The following is a 19,821-nucleotide window of genomic DNA, read 5'->3' as shown; positions in this document are numbered from 1 at the left end:
AAAACACTCACCTTCAATTCCGCTGTGATGGCATTAATCTGCGGGTTATTCTTCAATGTTTTTGCCCCCTGGGCAAACCGAATCGTGGACAGCGTTTCGCTCATATCCTCCGGCAGGGGACTGACACAGGCCAGCAGGGTTAGGTACGAATTTAAATTCAACGAATCCTGCAGTACCGAACTTAGAATACTGTCCCGATAGGGAACGACCTTACTACCGATGGACAGCGCCTGCAGAACCTTTCCAATGCTCAACAGACCCTGATTGATGTGGACACCCTCGGCCAGCGCAACACCTTGGTGTCCGGTTCGGCGAACACCTTCCGAACCGGCCAAATCGACCAGATGCAGTGCCGACACTATCCGGGCATCGTCGTGTACCACCGAAGCATGAATGCTAAAAATGGCATGCGATCTCGAGCTCAGCGTGTTCAACTTGGTCGGCCGAACGTGTCGGTTTTTGTTTCCTTCGATCAGAATATCCTGTGCCTGATCGGCCCGGCTAACCAAACGCTTCGTTCCACCGTTAAACTTACACCCACGTAAATTTACCGGTTCCGTCGAATTCTCCGACAGCAAATCATAAATCTTTTCATTATAAATCTCAACAAACGACACCTCGATCTCGTAGTCCTCCTGGTCGCGTGATTCCCTCAGCAAATCGAACGTCTGATCCAGGGCACGCGTTATCATTCCTCGATTGACATCATGTGGTCCACTGTGATCCCACTGCAGTCCCATGGTGAACGTTTTTCCCGTTCCAGTTTGACCGTAGGCCAACGCCGTACAAAAGAAACCATTGATCATTTTCACTACCAGCGGCCGAATCAGGGCATCGTACACCAGCGCCTGGGACGCTTCCGGTCGGAACACGAAATCGAACACGAACGGCCTCTCATCCACGATCAGAATCTGATCGTTTGCCGAGTGGTGCTGAATGATACTATCCTCATCGTCGATGTCACTGGGCCGCTCCCGGATTGCAATCCGAACCGGTTCCAGTGCTTCACAGCTGGCGTCCGTTACGAGTTTCATTTTTTTTTTCTTTTCACTTTGCACACACGAAATAAATTTCACACACTTCACTAACGAATCTCGGTTTACCCACTGTTCACTTTGATTTTACAACAAAAATATTCTCCCGTAAATTCAACCGAATAAGCTAAAATAAACCTAGGCAGTCCATTTTTCTTCCCAGCGATAATAGCACAGCACGCGACGCAAACCGAATATTTTGTAAACAGTCTTCCGACGGGCGAAATTTAAAATGAGCAGAATACGGCGAATCGACGAAAAAGGGGGATCGGAAAAGATTACCGCAGCAGTCGTTTTGATCGAGATAGGTAAACAGCATGACGGTGAATGGACGGGTGGCAAAATCGTGTTACGTGTTAGTGCGGTTGTCATTTTTTTTCTGGATAAATAGAAATACGAGAGGAAGAATAATCTAATCGACGACACGACCTGCCACTCGAGTATCAAAACTGTATCGCAAATTTAACTACCCCTCAGTAATTGGTAATGTCAAAACGAAATCGCTTGAAAACGTGTTGAAACTGGCAACACAAGTTAGTAAATTATTGATTTTGAAAAACAGTTACCAGTAGCCTTGGTAACTACATATGGAATGTAAACAAAAACAAGAGATTCTCACTTAAAACGAAACCACTGAGTGTAGTTGGGCCGCTGGCAGGTATTAAATTTATTCTTTTAGAGAGTTTTGAGTCATTTTTGCTCAACTTTGATTTAATTTGTATCTTTATTTTTTAAGAACTGAAACAATTTCGTCGCTGTCTCAGGGAGGAAGGCTCTAATCAATTCATATTCGTAGTTAGAAAGTATTGTCGGGTGGTACTGAAAGATTTGCCTATGGGTACACTTACAGCGCACAACTATGTTTGGAGAGGAAATATTCCGAAGAATTTGAAAATCAAAATAATGCGAATTTGAAACATAAAATAATTGTTTTATGCGACTATCGTAAATAATGTTTTCTTGAAAAGAGTTTACTCGTAGGAAAAAACATAGAAACAAAAATATAAAGCATGATCTTGAAAAAAATGTATGTCTTTTTCTGACAATACCAGAATGAAAACAATCAATAAAAAGTAAAAGTTATTAAAGCATAAAATATATATATATATATATATATATATATATATATATATATATATATATATATATATATATATATATATATATATATATATATATATATATATATATATATATATATATATATATATATATATATATATATTGTAAATAATTCAAGAATATCTCCAAATTGTTTATTACACTAGCGTCTTCGTGAAGTCGAAATGGTTTTTCCCTTCAATTTATTCTTGATTTCGTTTGGTATTCAGTGGACATGTCTTACGATCGTTTTTCATTTGCTTCTGTATCTGTATTAAATATTAAATCGATTTGCGGATATGATTCCACTAAAATCTGGAATTTCATTTTCTTCGTGCATCCTAACGAATTAAACTATAATTGCTCATGAAAATACAGATGACCCATTCCCATATCAGAACTATATCAATAAATTCCGTAAACTACAAGAAGATATGCAAAATATACAATATTACATTACTTATGCTCTTATTACCTTCCCTTTTTGTTGTACTGGAACCATTTTTTTCTTCCAGGTAAAAAAGATACAAAAAATCAAATCGGTGGAATTATTCAACAACTATTTCAAACTGTTTGTTTATTTATTCTGATGCTCCTTGGTAACTAGTTCATAGCAACTTAAACAGTGTTGCTCAAATAGTCATTTTCAAGGGGTCGCTATATTTATGGTAACTGGCTCACGAACACTTTTTATTTCGATTTTTTTTTCAGAGTTTCTGGTCGTGTCGTCGATCTAATCATCGGCTGTTACCGATTACTTAATAAAATCAAAGACCTCATATTAACAAGATATCCAGCTCTCAAATTTTCCGAACAAATTATTGGCAACATCCTTTTTTTCTAGTATGGCGTTCTCAGGCTAGTCCGTATAGAATCTTGTACATATAAGTAGGGAAGAGAAATTGTTGAGTGTAATCGACGACACGATCTGCCACTCGCTATTGAAAACTGTATCGCAAATTGAACTACCCCTCTGTAACTGATAATGTCAGAATGAAATCGCTTTAAAAAATTAGAAACTGGCAACACAAGTTGAAAAACTATTGATTTTGAATAACAGTTACTATTACCTTGGTTACTGCGTGTGGAAAGCATAAGGAATGTAAACAAAACTAATTCCGACTAGCTCGAGTGGAATATTGTCTTCTCGCGGTAAGTTGCAAAGACTCAAGCCTCATTGCGTGTCAGAGGTACTTACTTTAAAGAGACGTCATGGGCCAAGCGCTTATCTTACTCGGTGAATAAGGAACCCGTTTTGGACTACCTACTCTAAGGCCACCCAAACCACTGGTAGAATTTGCCAATAAACCGATCTTGAAAATATGAGACGGCAGATAGAGGCACCCGTTGAATTTAGGGTGAATCGGGTTAGTTACAAATAAAGAATAATGTATTGTAAAAAAGTACAAAGATGTAATTCATCACATAAGTAAAGGGTGATTTTTTAAGAGCTTGAGAACTTTTTTAAACAATAAAACGCATAAAATTTGCAAAATCTCATCGGTTCTTTATTTTAAACGTTAGATTGGTACATGACATTTACTTTTTGAAGATAATTTCATTTAAATGTTGACCGCGGCTGCGTCTTAGGTGGTCCATTCGGAAAATCCGCTTTTTTATCGACAAATTTTGTTCAGCGATGAGGCTCATTTCTGGTTGAATGGCTACGTAAATAAGCAAAATTGCCGCATTTGGAGTGAAGAGCAACCAGAAGCCGTTCAAGAACTGCCCATGCATCCCGAAAAATGCACTGTTTGGTGTGGTTTGTACGCTGGTGGAATCATTGGACCGTATTTTTTCAAAGATGCTGTTGGACGCAACGTTACAGTGAATGGCGATCGCTATCGTTCGATGCTAACAAACTTTTTGTTGCCAAAAATGGAAGAACTGAACTTGGTAGACATGTGGTTTCAACAAGATGGCGCTACATGCCACACAGCTCGCGATTCTATGGCCATTTTGAGGGAAAACTTCGGAGAACAATTCATCTCAAGAAATGGACCGGTAAGTTGGCCACCAAGATCATGCGATTTGACGCCTTTAGACTATTTTTTGTGGGGCTACGTCAAGTCTAAAGTCTACAGAAATAAGCCAGTAACTATTCCAGCTTTGGAAGACAACATTTCCGAAGAAATTCGGGCTATTCCGGCCGAAATGCTCGAAAAAGTTGCCCAAAATTGGACTTTCCGAATGGACCACCTAAGACGCAGCCGCGGTCAACATTTAAATGAAATTATCTTCAAAAAGTAAATGTCATGTACCAATCTAACGTTTAAAATAAAGAACCGATGAGATTTTGCAAATTTTATGCGTTTTATTGTTTAAAAAAGTTCTCAAGCTCTTAAAAAATCACCGTTTACCTGATATTGACGGAATCGTATTTAATTTTCTCGTGAAACCGCACCACTGAGAGCAGCTGACCTGACAGCAGTTTTGAAATTTATTCTTATAGAAAGGTTTGAGCCAAAAGCACCAAAATGGCAGAATGAAAAAAGATACAATATAGAGTTAGCTCAAACTAATTATTTGGTACGCTATTTTTTTTTTTATTTAATGTCGAACCAACTCACACCTAATATGAAATTTAATTACTGTTGATTCAACATGCCCGGACAAAAATGATCTGCTGGGCCTAGTTATTATGAGATTCATTTGGAATCGATTTACATTTCGATGGATTTGAAAATCAAAATCTGGACTAATACCATATGAAGTTCAAGATGAGCGTAATCATCCCGTAAAAAAATAAACCATTGATTTTACAGCATTAACAATTGATTCACAATTCGATATATGGGTTACAATACATTTTATTGTATCTTGACAAGATTTTTTTCATTTCCAATGATTCAATATATTGTTTCTACGACTCTACAATTGAACTTATTGTACACGTGGTGTTTCAAAGAATATGCAAACTGTACATTTGATGGTTTTCCAAGAAAACATGTATGAGAAAATTTTATGATTCGAATTGTTACGATACTTAACAACCTATACATTCTATTGTAAAAAGCATATTCACAATTAATTGAATAGTGTGTAACAATACATTAAAATCTTTTTCAATGGTCAAAGCAAAATTGTGGCAGGTTTTGTAACAGCGAATCGTATTGTTTTTCTACAATATTTTTTATTCGGGATGCTTCTTTGAAAAGACGACCATCTCTGTTTTATCCGCAGAAAATTCGATACCTTGCTGAACAGCCAAAATGGACAAGTTGTCCAATTTATATTACAAAGGATTTTGAAAATTAATAGCTTTGAGTCCAGTAACTGATACCGTCAATTAGGTTTTGCACGAACATGACATAACCTCACAAAAATGAACAGAATGAACTTTTTTTGACAGTCGACGTGTACTTGTTTACAGTTTAAAAGTTCATCAGAAGTTCATCGTTCGAATGTAAAAATTGCAAGTCGTCTCACACTCAACAGATTCATACATATATCGCTCCTTGATGCTGGAAACACATACAGGGCAATCTTTTTAGTTATTTTCACTGTGGAATACGTTTTCAACAGGCACTTTTTCGTCATTTTTTCAATTTTCAACTTGCAGTCGCAAAACAAAACAAGTACACGGCAACTGTCAGAGATGAACTTGATTCATCGGCAGTTCATTAGTGTCGTCATCGTGCAAAACCTAATGTCGTTCACGTAAAAATTATAAAGAAGCTGACCTATACGAGACATTTTAAAACACACAAATTTATTTTGCAACTATATTTTTGCAACCATATAGTGAACTATAGTCAACCTTCATTGGGTTTTCTTATTGGAGTCATTACAACTATTCTTGAAACACTAATCAATATTTTCTACTATATACAAATTGTTTCACATTTTAATTTGTGTTGTTTATACGTATCTGGAGCGCTTTCAAAATGTTTGTTTATTATCAAGTTCCTTAGTAACTTGGGAACACCCTAAACAGTGTTGCTTGAGAAGATTAATTTCATCAATAACAAGGGGTCGCTCATTTTTTGGTAACTGGAGGTAAATCGTGAACGATCACTTTGAAAGCAGATTTTTATTCGGAGTGTCTGGTCGTGTCGTCAGTGTAATGCTTCAACGTCCGCACTTACACATTTAATTTTCTTTACCGAACTCAGTAACATTTTTAGTTTGTTCGAGCTGTCATTTTTCACTATACTTATCAGTAATTTGTGATGAGAGTTCGGTAACATTATCCTTTGTTTAAAACTGACTCCAATTTATTCACTTTGCTAAAATTTAACTAAAATACAAAATGGCGTGCTAGGTGTTTGCGTAAAATAATTTTTATCGAGCGATTCTTTAAAAGTTGATAAGCTGCTGATCGTTTCGTACTATTTCTGTCAAATTTACCTAATTATTTCAAAGTGCAAACTGTTCGGGAAAAAATTATGCGGAATACGTTAATTTTTGTAAGAATAGCGGATAATTCGGTTATTTAATCAAAGTACTTACTTTGACAGTTACAAAATTTAGGATTGCCGAGAATTTCCTAGATAGTCAATTCCCAGTAATTATCATTTTATTGAGCCGATTACCGAGCTCTCAAATGCAAATGCTGTGCAAATCTTGGCAAATTTTTTCGCCGAGATTCAACAATAAAGTTTAAGTAAGCAGGTAACACAACAACGAACTTACTACGTATCGATGGTTACGAGACAAGTTTGTTTGTTGTTTTGCAGTGGAGTGAATTTTACGTCTACACCGTTATACGTATAATTGAAGTATTCTTACTCGAATCAACTTTATGGAGCTTGCCAGGGCTCGGTTTCTACCTGACTCCGATCGCATTCAGCTAGCTGCGAGAAAACTTCAATTCCGCCGAAAATTTTTCGATTTATTAATTGCTTAAAAGCTAAGACATCATATTAACAAGATATCCAGAAGTAGAAGAGAAAGAGAGGTCAAATTCGTGCCCGTTAAAATGGCAGCATTGCTCACTCATACAATTGCCATGATATGTCCAATTGATTTCACTTCAAGCGAAAAGGGTCTGTTAAAAGTCAGGTAGTTATTTTTCAGAAATGATGTGGTAGATTTTTATCAATAATTGGTTCAGGAAAAACAACAGGTCTGACTTTTACCTCAAATTGCTTTGTGTATATGTCTTCTGTTTAGCTGGACAATAGCAAGCGTTTCCAAGTTAAATAACTACGACTCCAACTCATCCAAGCGTTTTATCTAACAGTTCATAAAGAGCTGGGACTAATGTTTTGCTAAAGCTACAGAGTCCGCTGATTAAATTATCTTGATTTGAGGACACGTGTTGTTGGATTTTCTCTAAGGTCTTTTGATCCGACAAGTCAAAATTTTCGCCCTCTGTTCGCAATTTGTTTTCTGAAAACCAAATAAAAAAATATTTTTGTGACTTGTTAAAACTGGTGTTGTGGAAAAAATACTTATTTTGAAGACTAGAAGAATGAATCATTTGAAGACTAGAGGAATGAATCAAAAGACAGTAAAACGGATTTTATCATATATTTCGTTAAGTTTGTGCATCGGTAAAGTCCTTCGAACGGTATTTCATAATGTACGCGACCAATAAAATCGTTTGAACATGATCAACATGACATTTTCTCACATACTGAAATCGAAACTGAATATTTTCATTGTTTCAAACAGAATCTTGGGTGCTGCAAAAATAACAGAGGTAGACAATGATTTTTTTATCACGAAAATTTCATTTTCGCATTAAAAAACGGTGTTGAAATAATTTATAAATGATTTTACAAGTGTAAATTTATTTTGCCTTGTATTTCGACAGATAAATTTGCAATCATCATCCATCTTGAGTTAAACATTTTGTGATTTTGACATTCGCACTGTTAACAAATAGTGGTAGGATCTCAGCAACCCGAATAAAAAATACTGTAGAAAAACAATACGATTTGCTGTTACAAAACCTGCCACAATTTTGCTTTGACCATTGAAAAAGATTTTAATGTATTGTTACACACTATTCAATTAATTGTGAATATGCTTTTTACAATAGAATGTATAGGTTGTTAAGTATCGTAACAATTCGAATCATAAAATTTTCTCATACATGTTTTCTTGGAAAACCATCAAATGTACAGTTTGCATATTGTTTGAAACACCACGTGTACAATAAGTTCAATTGTAGAGTCGTAGAAACAATATATTGAATCATTGGAAATGAAAAAAATCTTGTCAAGATACAATAAAATGTATTGTAACCCATATATCGAATTGTGAATCAATTGTTAATGCTGTAAAATCAATGGTTTATTTTTTTACGGGAATGCTTTCAGTTAACCATCATTGTTGTCAGTTCAACAGAGGACCGTGTTGTGAACAAAAAATTTTTTCGCTATCTAGTCTGTATATTTGTTATTGGTAGCTCTGCAATAGTGCAATTCTCTGTTACCTTACATGATCAACTGTTGAACCTGGCTCTGGTGCAAGATAATTCTGTAATTCGAAATCAATAAAAATGTTCAATACGATCGGAAAGGTAAGTTTCAAACTAATTACAGTGTCGTGAAACTCTAAACTTTTCATGAAACCTTCGAAGATCATAAAGTCAATGTCATTTGCAATTACTGTTATTGCTAGAACCGCATTCGCATAGGCAGCCCAATTCTTGATCACATTCTCGATCAATTGAAGTCCTCAAAGGGCTATATTTCTCACCGACCTGTATTTTTGAGGGTATCGTTACTGTGAATAGCCTCACGAGATGGTCCAGGTGTCATATTTGATGTCCTGGAACGATCCGTCATAATAAAACCGCCAAAGTAACATTAAGCTTGTAAACATTCTTAGACAATCTAAAAAAATGATTCAAACATAACATTTTCAATCCACTCTTGCTAAAACTCTTTTAATTCCATCGATCATTTCGAGGAATTTATAATCTAACGTAAACATATCATTTTTTGGTTTCAATTTGATTTGGCAACAATATTGATGTTTTGTTTTGATTCTTTTGAGCACTCGCGTAGTATTTTTTAACTTCTGATTTTCAAAACTGCTTAAAATTATGATATCAAATCTGATGAACTGTGAATTTCGAGCAGTTTAAATTTTTCAATCACACTTATTCCACATTATTTTGAATCATATAACATGTCCTTTGTAATTCCAATCCAATCGAAAAAAAACCCATAGAATTACTCTAGCATCAAATAACGGAGTGTCGTCCTTCTTGCTGTTTTAACTTTTTGTCCAAATTATAATAATTTGATTCTATTGATCATTAAAATGACTTACCAGAAGAAACATTTGAAAGATGTTATTACAAAATGAAATTTTTTCAAAGAATACAATTATTTTCGAATTAAAGTTACACTATTATGAAAATAACCATTTCCTAATTTTTCAACAAAAAAATAAGTTTATTTTTTTTTTTAATTATTTTTACGTTTCGTCTTTGACTCATCAGTTCAGAGCAGTTCAAATTGAACTCCTTTGTGCTAAACTCGGCAGTTCAATTTGAACCGCTAAGCAGACGTAAAGTTTCTGCTATTTACAGAACACTTTTTGTTTTGCAACGAAGTGCAATGTCTTTTCTGACAAGACGAACGAAAACGTGTTTTCGACTATTTCTGGCCGATGCAGGATTGGTCATTTAGGAGTTAGCCAAAATTTGTGCTAGGACACAAAAAGTGTTCTGTAAATAGCAGAAATTTTACGTCTGCTTAGCGGTTCAAATTGAACTGCCGAGATTAGCACAAAGCAGCTCAATTTAAACTGCTCTGCACTGATGAGTCAAAGACGAAACGTAAAAAAAATAAAAACGGTTATGTGCCCTAGCACGAATTTTGCCTAACCCCTAAATGAGGTTTATTTTATTATTTATGATATTTAATAGTTTCATTCAAATAGGTTCATTTGTCATAGAATGGTATATATGTTTAGGAAAAAATTTATTGTACAGTAACTTTAAGAACAATTTTGTTTTGCAAATCGTTATCATTATCAAAGGTATTTATCAAATATTTCTCAATATTTGAACAAAAAATTAAAATAATTATACTTCTTTTTGAGATTTTACGAATCCTTACCCTGGTACCAAATCAAATCGATTTTATATAAAAAATGTTTAATTTCATCATCATTTGTATCATCGTTTAATCGAGTTCTCTAAGGGCACGTCCAGGAGTGTTCTAGTTCTAGATGCATAATTTATGTCAGTTTTAAAATTTAAATCTAGAAATTATAACAAAATAAACTGGCAGCCTCAGCAGCGTTTTATCTGTGTTTCAAATATAGAAAAAATAGAACGGCAGTGTATACCAGTTTTAAATTTGACAGTAGAACTGGTCGAATAAATAAAACTAAAACGGATTGCTGGGGATACGTTTGTTTCAGTTTCATTTACATTATAGACCACCCATATGAATCTTGCAGCTGCTGAATTTGCTCTAAGGATCCCTCGTATTTTACCACGGCTTCATCGAGCCGCTCGACGATGTAAATTCATCGAAACATCGATTTCGCCACCGATCAGCGAAAATCGGCGATCAAATTCAAACGGAACTGTCACTCGCGGCTGATTCGCCGTGTTTCAGATGTGTTTTGGTGTTAGTGAAAACTTTGTTCCAAGACGAACGTTTTGGAAAGGTAGAGTATTCGCTTTCCGTTGGGTACGAATGCTTTCGCTAAAAATATCGAGCACCAGCACCTTTGCAATCACAGCTATTTTGACCAACTTTGAAACAGTCTTTTTGTTTTGCACAACCGTACGCATGTGTGAGTGTAGTCTTCGTTCACTGTTGCCCGTTTGTGCAAAGCTTCACATTTTCTACCAAATCCGCATATGCTGCTCTCGGACTGGCTGGTTGTTGCTGCTGCTGCTAGATAGAAGTGATTTTACTCGAACGAATAATCAACGGAACGCCTCACTCCCGTGGACTTCCCGTAGTTAATAACCATAGTGGGTACTGGCCGCAGTGTTTCGCTTGCATCGTGGCCGATTCCACCATCGCACAGTGACATCGACCGCAAAGGGATAAAGTAATTCGTTTCTATTTTTTCCCTTCGTTTCGGTAAATCCGTGATCCGCCGCGTATGTGCAACCGCCTGTCGTGTGTGTGTGAAAGTAGGTGGACAGAGCAGAAACTATAACCTACAACAATAGAGAGGTAGCGGAATTTAGGCTGTACTGGCGATAACCAACCAGCCTTTCTCCCCCCCGTGTGCTGCTTCGAAACGACGGACCGTGCCTGGAAGGCCATTGTGCACCATTATTTGCGACACCAAATCCGAGTGGTGGTACTGCTGCTGCTGCTGGATCTAGTTTTCCATTTTTTTTCCTTTCCGCTGCGCGGTTTTGGGCGAAGAAGAGTAGTGTGCTTTGAAAGTCGTCATTTTTTCTCCCGATCAGTGAAAAAAGCCTTCCGCCTGTGAGTTAAAAATTCCAACCAAGCAGAAAAAAGTGTTGAAATTGATGCCGAACAACGGCTGATGGTTATTTTTGCCTCTTTATTTTGGGCCGTTTTATAGTTTTAAAATTGTTCCTTGTTTCGTGCGTGTTTGACCTTTGCTTTGCCAGCAGTTCCGTACCGTAGTCTGAAATTCCATATTTTTAGCGAGTGCCTGAAAAATAGTTCCAGCCATTGCATTTTTAGTGCACCCCACATTCAAGAGTGGATAAATCGAAGGCAGAAGGCAGTAATACAAAAAAGTGGTGTTGGTGTGCAGAAAGAGAAGCAGCTCGGGTTGTGTTGTATTTTGTCCGGCCGCTGGCGAAACAAGAAAGCCAGCCACAACCGTAGTCCGCGGGTGCGGCAAGAGTGGAAAACAACAGCAGAGAGAATAGATAGAAATTGGTTACCAGCAAGCAACCTCTTGGTTTGGTGTTGTGTTGTGTGCGCCCTGTTTGACGGAAGAAGAAGAAGAAACACCATCGACATCGACCAGAAACGCCAGAAACCAAGATCACCGGTAGGATGGATTTTTTCGAGAAGGGAAGCATAGTCAACATCAAACGAAGCGATGGTAAGTGGTTATAGTAGTGCATACGGGTCGGGAAAAGGTTGGGGCAACTTCCGGTTCGCCAAAACCTACGACGGTTGACATTTTTTTTTTTCGTTGCGAGAATAGAACCAAAAACCTGATGCTGCTTGAATTTGACAGTTGGTGGTCTGCTCTGCGAAATAAAAATGTGCTGTCCTCGCAGTTGTTATCTCTCTCTCTCTCTGTCTCTGATGGTCGAGTGTTGTTCGCTCTCTCTCTGCTGAGAGTAACGTCTTATTTTGGGGGAAAGGTGCAGTGTTAGCAGATTTTTCTATTTGTTTTTTCAAGATCGAGTTTTTTTTTGTAAAGGAATTCATACCTTTTTTTCTTTATTTCAGAAAGTATAGTTTTCGAAAAAAAATTAAAATAATTCTATGTGAAATGTACTAATTTTGATCTTACAAGATATTTTATCGGCAAAAAATGAAAAACCGCACGACCACCCACAGTTGGCAACCGCCGCAGCAGACCCCGTGAGTCATATCGCCGCAGCCGTCCGTTGATTTTTCGTTTTGGCTTCTCCACCGCGCTTTTGTTGGAATCGCGGAGGAGCGTAAGATTCGAACCAGTTCACCAGCTGCCAAGTCCCCATTTATGGAATGTTGCTCTGTGGTACTGCCTACCTTATGACTGCCCCGTGCTTGTTTTTTTTTGTTATGGTTGTTGTTCGATTCCGTCGCACGATGAAGGTTGACACTGCCCTGGCGGTCGGTGACGGTGGTCGTCGGTTTTTAGCCCGAGTAGAACCGGAAAATGACCGATTCTGGATCCGTTGAATTTACATACCTACCCACCTAGAACAAACAACGATCGTTGGTGATAGTGGAAGCCTGCATGCTGTGCGGCGATGTTTGCTGATGGTTTTTAATTCTCTGAATTCAATTGAGTGTTGTTACCAAAATACGGACCGTTGCGGTTACGATGGTCAGCTCATTTGTTCGATGACCCTCGACTGCAATATTCTATCCACAAAAAGAATCTATTTCAAATGCAACGGGTTTGAGCTATCAAATCTACAAATAACTAGAGGAATGCCAAATAGTTCCGATTCTTGTAAATAGGATAAAAATGATTTAAAAAAATCCCCGGCCACTAAACTGCATCCGGTACGAAATTAATCAATACTAGCATTAGTATTTCAATGGAAGAAAATGATAAAATTTTTCTTCGAAATCGATTTTTGGGATTTTGATTTGAAAGAACAGAATTGTGGAATTGCTTTCACATTTTACAAATTGCATTTTCCTTGAATGCTAAGCTTCTGGTTACTTATCTTAGCTATAAGCATAGTCCTGTGGTGTTCTTTGCAGTAACTAGCAAACGTCGCCAAGCTTCTGCTACGGAGTGTTGTTCAAAATAAAACAAATTTCCAACTGACCTTTTCGTTGATATCACGCAAATGCAAGGCAATAAAATTACACTGCCGCAAAACTGTACATCGTAAAAAAAACCTGTCGCTAACTGAATGAACAGGATCTCTTTAAATACTGCATCATTGCACGTTTAAAGTTAATAAGGCGGGACGAATGAGTGCAAAACTAATGTCACTGTTGTGATCGGGCAAATGGAAGAAAATATCAAGTAGTTCTTTGAAATCGATTTTTAGTTAGAAGAATCGAATTGCTATTTTTTTTTTTAGAGTTCCAATGCCAATAAGATCACTACGTAACACAACCCTGCTTCAACACAAATTTCATAGGAAGAGCACCAATAACTGCATGCTAAAAAAAACATTCACCGCAGCAGAGGAGTTGTTTTAGTTTGAACATTTCCGTCGCTTTTTTGACAGAATCAAACTATCGACAATAATTTGGCGACTTTTAGCTTGTGATAATTTATTTTTTTACTATTTGTCAAATTAATTGACATTCTCAAATAATTCTTTGTAATTGTTTTCAAAAAAATACGCAACTCATGTGAGCTTTTTCTCACTCTGTTAGTCCTTTAGTCCGATGGATATAGTTATAAATCAATAAAAGAAGTAAATAAAATACATAAAGGAAATCCTTTTCTAAGATCGCACAATGGTCCTATGCTTTTCTGATCGGATTCAGCATCGTGCCATTACTCGATAGATGTTTTACAGTGGTACAGAGCTAATGAAGTTGAACTTCGTGCCCGGAGCTGTGGCCAATTGAAATTGGGTATTTGGTTATCATGTCGCTTCGGAAACATCCGGAAACACTCAAGTAACATTTTTAATATTAATAAATATTTGTAGCTGTCTTTAATGAAGCACCATAAACCTTGCGTTGAAACTTTAAACTCCACGAAAGCCTACTGAAAACCACCATAAGAGCATATTCTTGCCAAGTGGACCATTCTTCAGAAGGTTAATAAAGTGAAGAATAACCATAAACCTTCGTTAAATCCTTTACGAAATGATCCCAAATTCAACAACATTTAAAAAAAGATTTACGATCAGCATTAAATGATAAACTGTCAGTTTGATAATATTTTTCTTGAATATATGTTCGTCATGTCGGTTTGGAATGCAATCAGTAAGAATATATTAGATTTTATTCACGAGTTTGAGGCTTTTTTCTAAACGTAAAACCTTCATGCGCTTTCATTTTTATCGTGAATGTATAGATAAAAATAAGAATTATAACGAATCGCTTTGAAATGAATGCAGTTTTTGTGAAAGTCTCCATGATTTATTTAAATTAGTTTTTGTGCTTCTTCGTCATTTTTGTTTAAATCTCTGAAAATGAACTATGCAAGACTCTTATTATAGTTGTCATAAAATCAATTACAAAACTTATAAACTCTAGTCAAAATCATAAGCAATTCGAATTGTTACTTGGCTATATTGACTGTAATGAAAAAACTAATATATCTAAGATATGGCTCTTCTTTGGCATTAAAAATGCCTTACTTTTCAACATACGGGTGTCTTTGAAAAAAATCGATAATAGCTGCGTTAGATTTTCTGTCATAAGTTTGAAGTCATTTGTTAATGGAATCACATAATTTAACTGTCAATCGAGTCGGAGACATTTAACATGAACATGCATTGTATTGTTGTTTCAGTATTTCAAGTGTACGCCGTTGAAAAATCGATTGGCGTTGACCTATGTTTTCAAGAACTGATCTCAGCGTGTCATAATGATGTGATCCTTTTGATTCTTTGTATTTCCTTCAGTAGCAGTTCTGCTTCGGCTGGCCCACCAAACTTCGCATTATGCATGAAAAAAAACACACCGTTGTGCACAGTATAAACTTTCGCAAGAAACGGAATCTACAAAAACATACGCTCTGCCACATTTTTCTGCTCTGCCAACACCTGCCTTCATGCCGATCAGGTGCTGCTGTCAACAAATGTTTATTTGTACTGATATATTAGCAGAAAGAGAATTGACTGCTGTACAAAACTCGTCGAAGAAAAAATAATTTTCGACAGAAGTTAACCATCAATTGCTCGATAAATTCAATTTATTCTACAGAATCTATGCCAGTTTTTACCGAATGATCAGTAAAATTAACTTATAATTACCGAGCTACGGTAAATACAAATGCGACCATTTTGTAAATTTTTATACTATTTAGACCGGAAATGACGACGCCAGAGCTACACCGGAAATGGAAGAGCCAAAGCTACACATCCAAAACCCCGCTGGTCTATACCATTATTTGTGACTTTCGGTCGAAATACAAGTGTTCTGTGTAAATCTATCGTTACTTACCTTCATCAGATGGCTACGTGTCCATAATGTCAAAAACCTGTCCAGCTTTGCGAATATTCTGATGGGACACCAATTATCAAAAAGTAGTAAGCATTTTCTCAAACCCGTGTTCGGGTCCTAAACCGAACCTGAGATAATTTTTTTCTAAAACCCGAGCCAAACCCGGACCCGATAAAAAATAAAAATCTTTCTCCCTACCCGACCCGAACACGAAAAATCTTTGGTATTTGTTTCCGATCGTTCCATTGTATTCCAAGTTCAATTCATACAGAGTATAGAACAAAATATTAAACTGATGTTTTCTTCCTAGCAAACACGATCATCTGGGTCTTGGGATTGACTCTTTCCATCAAGTTTAGTACTGCATCCTTTGGGTTACTTCCCTCAGCACAAGAACTACATATTGTCAGTTTATCCTTGAACTGCAGGAAACACTTTAAAACCTTTAAGTCTTGATGTAGGTTTAATCATCCTAAATCCTGTAATCAGAATTCATCAGCTGCTTGCGCGAGCGACTTGATTTGCTTATTGTACGATTTGGAGTTATCACATTCTTGTACAGTTGACAGTCCTGCTAGTTTTTAAAGTCGATGCACGGTTGTAGACGGCATTCTTAGCTTGGTTGCCAAATTTTGGATGGATTGCTTGAAATAGATGGCCACTTTTTTCGTCAATTCTGCGACTCCGGCGTTCGATTTCAATCCAATTTAGAATACTTTGCGTGCGAGTAGTTTGAATTTTCACGATGGACGAGCAAAATTTTTATACGTTTCTACTCTTACTTCGGTCACATTTTAACAAACGAGATGCGAATTTCAAAATAAACAGTAGGCATGATAATCAAGTCGACTTGCAACGATTGCAACGCGATGAATTTGAGCTTCACATGCAAACTTTTGAAAGTTAAACACAATATGAGATGTCGGAAGTTTACACAATCTCCGTATCTTGTCTAACGACAAGCTAAAGGTGGAGATCTGCAGAAATACTGCCCACATTTAGAATTCTCTCAAATTGATTTTATTTCGAGATTTGACGATATCTTAAATATAGGTGTCCCTCTATTAGGTGATTTGTAAATCTAAATTACTAGCGGTTTTTTCGGATGATGTGATTTTTTCCAAATTTTTATAAAAGCTAACCCGCGCTTAGACAAAAAATAAACAGTTTTCGCCACAAATGCCTAAGCCACACTTTGCATGGTAACACACACACACACACACACACACACACACACACACACACACACACACACACACACACACACACACGCACACACACACACACACACACACACACACACACACACACACACACACACACACACACACACACACACACACACACACACAATGTTTAGCTTTGATGCGTTGCCCAACGAAAAAGCAGATTGGAAAAATAACTGATAAAAGGAAAATAATGAAATACGAAATCTAGCGACATCAATTTCTTTATTCGCACCCTACTCCGATCCGGGGAAATCATTTTGTCATTTTGAGTGACGATATGAGTGTTTTGACACTCATCGCCCTATAATTTCGGAACCAGAGGTCGAATCAGGATGAAATTGCACAGTATATTCAAAGACAATGAGATCTTTAATATGAATCATGGTATGTGAAAATCGGTTTTACCGGTGCTGAAAAATAGAAGTGAATTCCGTTATTGGAGATTTTCTTTACTATTATCGGTGCTTTCGGAAGCGGAAACCGGGGACTAAAGACTGTACCAGAAAGTATGGACGCACTTTGATTTCGCTGTAAATAATTCACAAGTGTTAGATATTCAAATTTTATTCAATATACTGATAATATTAGACTACAACAGAATATTATTCTCAACATTTGCTACTTAGTCATTGTAGACTAGCTGGCGCGCCTTCTTGCGAACGTTCCTCATTAAATTCCGTACAGACTTCTTGGCGACAAGTTTTGACACTTTTTTCCAATCTTTTTCGAACTGTTGAATGGTTTCGGCTGCCGAGACATGTTTCCTAAGATGTGCCTTTGTTAATGCCCAAAATTCCTCAATTGATCGAAGTTGTGGGCAATTTGGTGGCTTTATGTCTTTGGGGACGAGAGTGACATTTTTGGTAGTATACCATTCTACCGTTGATTTCGAGTAGTGGCAAGAAGCAAGATCTGACCAGAAGACAACAGGATCCTTGTGGCTTCGAATCATGGGTAGAAGTCGTTTTTGTAAACATTTTTTGATGTATATTTCGCTGTTCATTGAAGCAGTGGGGATGAAGGGTTACGAAATCTCACCGCAGCTACAAATTGCTTGCCAGACCGAAGCTTTCTTACCAAATTTTTCGACTTCAATCGATGTCTCGGACTGGTTTAACACTTGCCCTTCTCGTACCGTATGATATTCTGGTCCCGGCAAGGATTTGTAATCGAGTTTCACGTAGGTTTCGTCGTCCATGCTTATTCAGTTCAAATTTCCAGCAAGAATTGTATTGTACAGCTTTCGAACCCTCGGCCTGATCGATGCTTCTTGTTTCGGACTACGTTTTGGTTGTTTCTGCTTCTTATATGTTGGGAGATTCAAACGTTCTTTGGCACGAAGAACATTTGACTTCGAAGTGCCCACTTTTTTGGCCACATCCCGAACTGAAACCTCTTTCTTTTGCTCGAACGCCTTCAGTATACGTTTATCCAACTGAGAATTAGCAGGACATTTTTTCGACCCGTTTTCGGTTTATCCTCAAAGATGTTATCCTCAGCGAACTTCCTGATTGCATTTTGCACGGCTTTTTCACTTACTCCTTCCATTTTGCTATATTTCTCAGTGACAGTCCGCGTTCTGTGCATCATTTGTACACAATTTTTCGACGTTGTTCTGCTGAAAGTCCACGCATTTCGAAACAAACTAATGAAAACGAATAAACAACTGCACAATTGGTTAGAAAAGAGTGTAAAAAACAGGACGCAGCCATAAAAATTGACAGATTCTGAACCATTGCGAAATGCCAGCGGTTTTTGGTTGCGTCCATTCTTTCTGGGACAGTCTTTAGTAGTCCCAAAGTAGTCTTTTATGTATTCACTAACTAACCTGATCTGCCAACTAGATGAATTTAGTAGTAAGTTTGATAAAAGTGTGCACATTGTTTCGCCATCGTTTGTGAAAAAATACTCATGAAATTTAAAATTTTCACTAAACGCACTGTAATACCGGAACCAGAAGTCTGGATCTGGATCAACTTTTCGGGGACTTTTTAAAGAGTTTCAAAACCTTTTATTTGCTTCTTAGTTTGCGAAAATCGGTTAGGAAATTTCCGAGAAAATTGAGTGCGCATTTTTTTAATAAATTTGCACATATTTCCTTGTAATTCCGGAACCGGGAGTCGGATCCAAATGAAATTCAAGAGGCAATAAAACCTTTCATTTGAATCTAAATTTGTTAAAATCGGTTCAGCCATATCTGGGAAAATTGAGTGAAATTATTTGTCACATACACACAGACATTTTGTGACCTCGACGAACTAAGTCGAAAGGTAAAGTTGTAAAGTCGATTTCCACAGCGATTGCATAGCCTTTCTATATGAGAAAGACAAAATGAATGATTATTGGTAGAAATACATGCAAAAACCATACATAATACTTTAAACCTAATACATTTAGAATATCATATTAGATCATACTGTAATGAACTGCTGCTAACTCTGCTATATAAACAGAAGCAGGTTCTTGAAGCCTAAAGGAGACCGAAACATTATTGTTGAACATACCAAACCCTGTCGCTTCTTCAATTCGCGATCCGTCCGTGTAAAACATTTTCTCAGAGTCAATATGCCTGAACTTACTTGAAAATATTTTTGGGATTTCCGTCGAACGTAGATGATCCGGGATTCCACGCACTTCGCGCTGCATGGATGTAACGAAAAATAAAGTTGAGTCAGGGACATTTAGGAGGCTGTCACGGATAGGAATATATTTTGAAGGGTTGATTTCCTGTGACATATGGTTAAAATATACTGTCATGAACCTTGTTTGAGATTGAAGCTCAACTAGCCTTTC

The 19,821-nt window shown here is 37.0% G+C and overlaps 2 protein-coding genes across 2 annotated transcripts in view; one reads left to right on the top strand and one right to left on the bottom strand.

The window, feature by feature from the left end:
- Nucleotides 1-1,262, bottom strand: part of LOC131425601 (uncharacterized) — a 59,994-nt gene extending 58,732 nt beyond the window's left edge. Inside the window, exon 1 of the mRNA XM_058587619.1 lies at nucleotides 12-1,262. Coding sequence (XP_058443602.1) covers nucleotides 12-1,034 — 1,023 coding nt within the window. The 5' untranslated portion in view covers nucleotides 1,035-1,262. The remainder of the gene's footprint in view (nucleotides 1-11) is intronic.
- Nucleotides 1,263-10,867: 9,605 nt separating this feature from the next.
- The window catches only part of LOC131425598 (kinesin-like protein Klp10A), a 112,721-nt gene continuing 103,767 nt past the window's right edge, over nucleotides 10,868-19,821 (top strand). The window contains exon 1 of the mRNA XM_058587615.1: nucleotides 10,868-12,095. Coding sequence (XP_058443598.1) covers nucleotides 12,047-12,095 — 49 coding nt within the window. The 5' untranslated portion in view covers nucleotides 10,868-12,046. The remainder of the gene's footprint in view (nucleotides 12,096-19,821) is intronic.

This window comes from Malaya genurostris, chromosome 1, assembly GCF_030247185.1.
Source record: "Malaya genurostris strain Urasoe2022 chromosome 1, Malgen_1.1, whole genome shotgun sequence".
Taxonomy (NCBI): Eukaryota; Metazoa; Arthropoda; class Insecta; order Diptera; family Culicidae; genus Malaya; species Malaya genurostris.
Note: the sequence above shows the minus strand (reverse complement) of the source record. Positions and strands in the feature narration are given on the sequence as shown.